This window comes from Mercenaria mercenaria, chromosome 8, assembly GCF_021730395.1.
Source record: "Mercenaria mercenaria strain notata chromosome 8, MADL_Memer_1, whole genome shotgun sequence".
NCBI classification, from domain to species: domain Eukaryota; kingdom Metazoa; phylum Mollusca; class Bivalvia; order Venerida; family Veneridae; genus Mercenaria; species Mercenaria mercenaria.
The window spans coordinates 5,925,877-5,934,368 of record NC_069368.1 but is presented as its reverse complement, the minus strand read 5'-3'; the positions used below and the strand labels follow the sequence as shown (position 1 = coordinate 5,934,368).

Sequence of the window (8,492 nt, the reverse complement as noted above, 5' to 3'; positions counted from 1 at the left end):
AACCTTTACAGTTAATGTCATCAATTTATGCCTACATTTTTTATTCATTGTTGAAGGCTTGCACCATCTCCTTCCTATACATTGGCTTATTCCTCACTCTACACCACCTCCTAACTCAAACTGCGCCATCTCCTTGATGCGTGTCCAACTTCAAACTTTCAACAGGAGTTTAACTTTTACTTCGATGCGGTTTAAAACTTACTTCACTTAACTTATATAATAAATACACACAAAATCATAGCTACACAAGACTGGATTTTTGTAACAAAAACACAAAAACACATCAGCAGGGTATATTTAATGCTCACGTAAAAAAAAGTTCACGTCAATTACTTCGAGGAATTTTTTGCAATCTTAAACTTCCTGGTCTAGTAATATAAATAAAAACCACGCACAGGTACCCGTCACATTCGTGAGAATACGGCAGTTAATATTTTAAGGAGACTTAATATGGTTAAATCTAAAATAATGCGTGGATCTGCACAACATATATGCTGGATCAATCTATGGATTTACGGCTGCTTTTTAGGTAAACGTGAGTAGAATATTTGCCATTAAAAAAATAACTTTAAAAATCTCATTTTATTTAATTTGACCTGGTCAGTTTAAAATATTTATCTATGCATGGACAGAATAAGAGCAGATTAAGCTAAATCAAACCAAGATAAAACGTAAGCAAATACAAAAAAATGTATTTAGATTTGTTAAGAAACACTCTTTTATTATCACGTTATGTAATAACTCAAAATCGGAACTTGAATCTTTATTTTCAAAGTAAAATGAAATGCAGATTTTAATTGATAAAGTAAGAATGCTTAATTTAAAAGAACTTTCTGTGCATTATTATTTTTGGAAAAAGTCCAGGTTATTTTTATTGAGAATGTAAAACAGCAAACATTTTTATAACACTGAAAGCAAAACAGAGAAAGAACATGAATTATAAGTTTGAAAGAGGAAGCCATTGAAGTGAATCGTTTGGGCAATTTACATAACAAAGTTTTGGATATGTGCATACATTAAATGATCTGAACCACAGCACATGGAAAGCGACCTTATAGTAAAGAAAGTTATATCCATTAATTCCTATTAAGCATTTTTGTAATGGGTTTAATGAGATTTTTATTTGTACTTTACACGTATTTGAAGTCATTCATGTTAATGTAAGTGGAATTTCTTTAGATGACGTATTCCCCGGATGTATTTCGGCTTTCTCCGGCACAAACGGAAAGTCAAATGTTCGCAAGAGTTGTATTAATGTCCGAATGATCCCGAATCGCCATACATGAATACGAAACTGCACGTAAATTACGGGTTATCATAACGGACCCTCTACCTTAATATTTAAGGTAATACGAATTTAAAATGTAAATATCATGTAAAGTAACCGTTCATTATACATAATTTAAGGTTGACGTCTTAATTGAGTTTCAGTTTAAACAAGTCACGGTTAAAATTCTCTCTCCAAGGCGGCTAGATTGATATGATTAGTATTTCAGTCAACCCCAATTTACTTAACGAGTAGTGTGCTGAATATCTATAAACAATTGATATTTATATATAATAGACTATTAAGCATAACTTGTGGACGGCTTCCCAGGCTAGTGATCACACAATTCAATGTATAAAATATACAGGCAATATCATAAAATCATCTATTGATATCTATAACGAGCATATTACATCTTTACCCTTGAACGGTTGAAGTCCGTCTAAAATATCAACAAGTTTTGTCTTGCAAAAAAAGAAAAACAAAAAAAAAAATCGACTCAAGAATAAATGGTATTCAATCAATGGTTTCATACTGCACTTAGTCTTAACAACATTATTCAGCAATACAGAAAATTACAAAATAAAATAGGATGACGAGATAGTACTACACGCCTCCCAAGTAGAGGTGTTCCGAAACTTCCCTAAACCTATATGAAAAGTTTATTTGTTATATAACATGTGTAAATATACGATAGTACAAACAGTTTAATAGTAAACAACTCGTCCAACATACAAAGAAGAAGAAAAAACCATTAAAATATGGCCTTTATATTTTAAAACCTCGCGTAGATATTAAAAAATCCAATATCTGAGGCGAATAAAAAGTTGGCCTTTCAAATGTACACTATTACATAAGCGATTATCAAACTGTTTTGATAACATATCACACTTATCTGCATGCATACAATACATCAAACATTGTAGGAGCATGTAGTCCTTATTTTTACGCAAATTATTACATTTATAAAGACGCCTAGTTTGATACCCTACTATAGTCACATACAGTTTAACTTCCGTGGCATCGAACTGCCTCTAGTTAACGGATATCTATAATTCAACTAGCGGACGAGCTTCAAAATGGTGGGGAAATGTTAGATGGCGGAGGTGTGTGTCTGGATGGAATTGTGACCTGTTCAGTTGTCAAAAGTATTGAAAAAAGAATGTGTAACAGAAGTTTCTACGACCGCCGTCAAATTTATATAATTACTTTTCACCTCTAGCAATAGAGAGTAACTAAAGTACGTGTGCAGAAACACCCCCTGCTTCTTATTATGCCACTAAATCGGGCTATTCTTTATTTCATATAAAATCCACTTACTTTATAACGGTTTGCATATCAGATTTTCAGAGACTTATATTCCTATAAAGAACTATATCGCTGCTATAGAAAAACAAAAGGAAAAAGGGGTGTTAACTTTTATATAAGAAAACTACAGTTCGTTAAATACAACCCGATGAATTTACTCCTTTTCGCTTCTTTCAATGTCCTTTTCCGAGACATAAAATTCTTACGCCTCCATTTTTACCTAGCATGCGATAGGAACATGCCGATGTCGATAGAATGCTACACATACATACTGGAACGCGGTAGAGTAAAAGAAAACACGCTGCTATTGAGAAAGGACACGAGGAAAGGAAGAAGTTTAGCACTATTTATATTTGGACTACTTGCGGAGGCTTACATTTGATTTAGTAGTGACCAGCCTACACAATAGTAGGTGATCAAACTAGGCTGATGACCTCCAAGAATGCACACGCATCCGTATGGGCATGCGAGTATTTTTTTATTCTTATTTATGTCTTCCTTGTACTGCAATGAGGTCACAGACTCAAAAGATACACGCTGTTTTTATTTGGTATTTAAATGCACCCAAGATTACGTATCACATGTCTTAAACTATTGCGGTTTCCATACTGTTTTCGCATTTTCCGTATATTGCAGATTGTTCCCCATTTCCTTTCATAGTTTCTGTTCATGTACCAGTGTTACATAGTTATGTTAAATCAGAAAAAGTCAATTCTATTGTATTATATATGACTTCTTGTATAAATCACCAGTCAATATTTTGTGCTATTGACCGTTGTATAGTTCAACACATAATTTGCCGTGAAGGAAAAATATAAAGATTTATTTTCAATGTCGTGCAATGAAATACTTTCTGAATATCTAACCAGTGTATTGTCAGTACTATTGGCCCTCTGTCTTTTCCTGATGTTTACCTACGCAGTATTATCGTTTTCATTACGTGTCTGGGTCACGTGACCATGGTTTCATTGCATTATTGCCAAGCATGACAAGGGTAGTCTCACAAGAATTGAAAGGCAGGAAATGCTGCTAAAACATGCTAAATATTGTGGTTTTTACATAGAAATTAGTAGCGGAGGCATTAAATACCTTATAACCTATACAGACTATGGCGACCAGTTTAATAGGAAAAGGGCGCGTAAAGATGGCATCTCATAATGGCGGATTCAAACAGTCTCAGGTCTTTTTTGCTTGCTCTATAGAGCTATTTTGTTTATGTTCACTACATCTTTTGCTGAAATCACACAACAGACCTATGATCGACATTTTTGTAGAATTTTCAAAATGAAATACATTACGAATATACTCTGTTGAGTGAGGCAATTACTCGAGATGATGATGATGGCATGTAACAGCTTTCAGAATATGTCGTGGAATCATAGATCATACAATTTAGGATCTCTTTTTAGCTGATTTTACGGTGTATTTGTTTGAAAGTACCTTACCTTATTCTTGCTTCAATAATGATCCTTTTTTCCCTCTTGACTCTTATTTAGCAATAAAAAATTAAAGGCTTTTAAGGTGAGTCCTGGCGTGTGCTGTCCCATTGGACGTTTTTCAATTTTATATAATATTTTTCATATAGAATAAAGACCAGTATTAAGTGTGTTTATACCTAAACCGACTTGTAGTCGAAATGAAACACAGGAAAAGAATTGGTTTTATTTCGATTTCTTGATAAGGGTTTCCTTGTGTCAAGAGGTTTTCCTTTATCAACAGTTGCTCGATTACAATGAGCCATAACAATTGGTTTCTGATAAAATTCAAGAGTTTTTTTTAGTAAACTTGTCAAAAAGGTTAATGAAAGAGCTAAAATCCTTCCTTACACACAGTAGGAAGTTATATATTTCTCCTGTGAAAGTGTATGGTATCCACAGTGATAGCTCCAGAGTACTAAATGCTCCTAAGTACACAAATCAGCACATCAGGCCTTTTTTAAAAATGTCTAAAGTGTAGAATTTTATTCAGATACCCGAATTTTGCGTACTTTGCAGATCATTAAACGACATCTCAATTATGTTTACAAGAAGGGAGTTTATGACGATCATGATGATAATGGTGTTGGTGGTGGTGGTGGTGGTGGTGATGATGATGATAACTTATCAATTTTTATTATAATTATGTACCACAGCCCTACAGCAATGACATTAACATCAGTTTTATGGTGACTGACACGACCTGAACGCTGTACGTTGTATTTTCAGTAAACGTTATTAGAGTGTTGTAGATCAAAAAGATATTTATGCTTTCCGTATATCAAAATAGTTTTAAAGGATTTCGGTAACACCATTCAAAATGTCATTTACAAGGAAAGACATTGAATCCTGAGAGATTGTGAAAGTAGTCAACACAAGAATGAATGTTCAAGCTATATTCTTAACCACGACAACAAACTTTTCATGGCTTAAAAGTTTGGAATGTTTTTCTGCTATCTGTTTGTCCTCACCATGCTGTGTTGATAAACTCCGAAGGGTCTTTTAAATTGGTATTCGTTTCAAGGATATACAGCAGTAGAAACAAATTTGCTAAATTTGTTGTAATAAAATGAACAATCTTTTGTGAGGTGTTACACATAGTCCGGTCCACTTTAAAAAGAATTACTAGCCTTATGTTCTTAAATGACCTATAAACCAAAAACAACACCAAGAAAAGTAGGGGTTATTTATCTTCTAAGAGATATTTATTGTCTGACAGGTCAACACTATGGAATATCTTCCAAACTTTGTGCTAAAATGTGGGTATGAACACATGTGTACTAAGGTCTGTATACATTTCTATAAATGCAAAAGATCCCCTTGAAAATACTACTAAAATGTCAAGTTATAGGTTCCACAGTGAAATAAAAATAACAACTGGCTTAAATGAAACATGATAATGCCACTTTAACTGGAAAAAATGAGGATTTTCTTCTTTCCTCCATTTCTCCACTAAACATTTCTTCAAGTAACTGGCAAAACATAATTATTAACGAATCTGTGAAAATGAAATTTCGATAAATTAAACCAAATGGTCCATTCTCTCGTGACAACTTATGTTTTTTTTCTTCGCGGAAGTAATAGCAGACACCCTGTTGAAATGAATTTAAACAACTTATGTTTTTTTTTCTTCGCGGAAGTAATAACAGACACCCTGTTGAAATGAATAGTACGGTGCCCCTAAAGTGACATGTTACGCACTTTTTTCCACTTAGGTAATGTGAGACTTTTTTTTATTTCGTTTAAACGAAATGATTTCGTTTAAACGAATTAGTTATTTCGTTTAAACGAAATAACTAATTCGTTTAAACGAAATAACTAATTCGTTTAAACGAAATAACATTTCGTTTTAACGAAATAACTAATTCGTTTAAACGAAATGATATCGTTTAAACGAAATAACATTTCGTAAAAACGAAATGATTTCGTTTAAACGAAATAACTATTTCGTTAAACGAAATGATTTCGTTTAAACGAATTAGTTATTTCGTTTAAACGAATTAGTTATTTAGTTTAAACAAAATTTTTATTTCGTTAAACGAAATAACTATTTTGTTTAAACGATATAACTAATTCGTTTAAACGAAATAAAAAAAGTCTCACATTACCTAAGGTGAAAAAAGTGCGTAACATGTCACTTTAGGGGCACCGTAACTTTGCCAGTCAAAAATCCTTGATTATTTTCCCCATGTACTTTATAACTGTCTTCCTTTTCTGTGCACTTAAACGAAACCTTGCAAGCATTGTTATGCGATGGGAAAGAGCTGTTAACATGCGCAAGCAGAACGTACATGGGGCGGACATTTAAAACATCTTTATCAAAAATGGTTTGCGTTTACAAGTTAAAATACGTGGATGAAAAGTAACAACTTGAAACACTTGAGCAAAGTAAAAATGTATTTCAATTTAAGATCCGCCTCTCTACCGGCGATGATGGAACGATACCATATCATAAATATATCTGTGTGTACCAGCCTTCACCTAACCTTAAAACTATGATACATTTATAATAAAAAAAAAGGCATATCATATAGTTTATTAACCTCTTCTAAACAGGGCATAAGTATTACGTGCGATTTACTGTGTTTGTGCCGGGGTGTTGCGGTGCGAGGGGGGTGGGGGTGGGGGTTTAGATTAGATTTGGTGTAAGGAGGATAGCCTTAAGTGGCGGACGCATAATGCATTTGCTCGGAACACATAAATAATTCATCACCAAACAAATAATGTAAATTTCAGTCTAATCTGTAATTTGATAAGAGTCTGTGGTGGTAAATTTAACAAAAATAACCATTTGCATTGTGCATACCAATTTTTAAGGAAAATAAGAAAATGAAAGAAGATCACTATTCATGCTTCCTTGAAGCTTAGGGGGTTTATTTTATCGATATGTTTTGATATGGCTTAAAAGTACTATTGTTCCTTGATAAACCAAGTGGTTTCTCTTATTGTTAATGTCAAAAATGATTGATTACAGAGTTTAAACGTCCAGATAAAGGTATCGGGAAGTAATGACTATGTTGGCTGAGTTTATGGTAAAGGTATTTTGTAGTCACCGGCGTTGTCTAGAAGTTAGTCATGTGTGTAAGCCATGCGTATTTCATTTAAGGAAAGTGAAAGCAAAAATTAAGTAAATAAATAAATAAATAAACTAGCAATATCATGGCATGGCCAATAACATGGGATATAACATGATCATGCAATATTATAGTCTGTTACAAGATTAAGCGACAGGAGGACCTACTGAGCATGTCACGCGAAAGAGAAGCAATCTATTCAAAATCTATTGCTTTAAAAAGGAATTTTCTTTTAAAGCTTAACATGTATGGTACTTATAGAAACGGGAACATTCCGGTTGTCATAACGCCAGCTTCCTTGATAGGGTAATGCTTTTCTCGGTGCCGGCAAAAGCAGGATTTCATTGGGATCAACGCAGTAATGCTTGACTCCATGTAAACATTTAACAACTTTATAGTATAATTTCGGTCTCTGTCAATATGTTTATGTTTTAAGTCAGTTCGCAATTAACTATTTTTCCCGCATCTCCAATTTCATTTCCTCTCAAGGTCTTGACGATTCTTTATTCACTATTCAGTTAATGTGGTTCAGAAATTCCAGTGTCCAAGCCGGGAATTGATCCTGACTACCGTCTACCTTCCGTCCGACGACGACACCTCCTTGATAGAAACCCCTGTCTAGAAAGGAACACATTTTCATTCCCAGTCGGATATTTTCTTTTAACATTAATCTCCCAAGAACGATAACCTCTGTTAAACATCCAAATGTTCAGACCCCCACCTGATGTCACATTTCAGTGGTAGCATTTTTTTTCGAAAATGTAGGCGAATGCGGAAGAGCCTTCTGTAATTAAGAATTTCCTCATTCCTCGGCACAGACATATCAGTCTTAAACATTGTATACACCAATCTTGAGTAACATAAAACGTGTGCACAATTTTAAGAAAATCTCTTGTCGCAAATAACTTTACGCTGGTGTAATTACGTGGTTTTAACATATCTTAATCACTTCGCACCTGATACAAATATACCCTAACACTGATGCATTAAATGTGAATTATCACACGACAGTTGTTTTTTCTTAGGTTAGTATTATTTACAAATATGTGAACGTGACATTCCAAATACCAGCAACCGTAACTGTGACAATGTCAAGAGGATGATATTTCAAGAAATATACGAGTACGCGAACTGATATGAATCCATTTTTAATTCCCGGCAATACGCGTGTAATGAAAAAGGAACGGAATTTCAATCAAGTTGCTGGCTACATGTAACTTTAAAATGTGTGTTTTACTAGTATATTTTGAACATGCTTGACCTAAATATGTAAAAACCGAAAACGTTCTGAATGTTGCTGTCTCAGACGCTTGCTGAAATATTTAATTATTTTTACACGTACACGTACAAGTATAAAATCACAACCAC

At 33.8% G+C, this 8,492-nt stretch overlaps 1 protein-coding gene across 1 annotated transcript in view; it reads left to right on the top strand.

The window, feature by feature from the left end:
- The first annotated feature begins 381 nt into the window (after nucleotides 1–381).
- Nucleotides 382–8,492, top strand: part of LOC123565534 (dual oxidase 2-like) — a 43,860-nt gene continuing 35,749 nt past the window's right edge. The window contains exon 1 of the mRNA XM_053550317.1: nucleotides 382–535. Coding sequence (XP_053406292.1) covers nucleotides 451–535 — 85 coding nt within the window. The 5' untranslated portion in view covers nucleotides 382–450. The remainder of the gene's footprint in view (nucleotides 536–8,492) is intronic.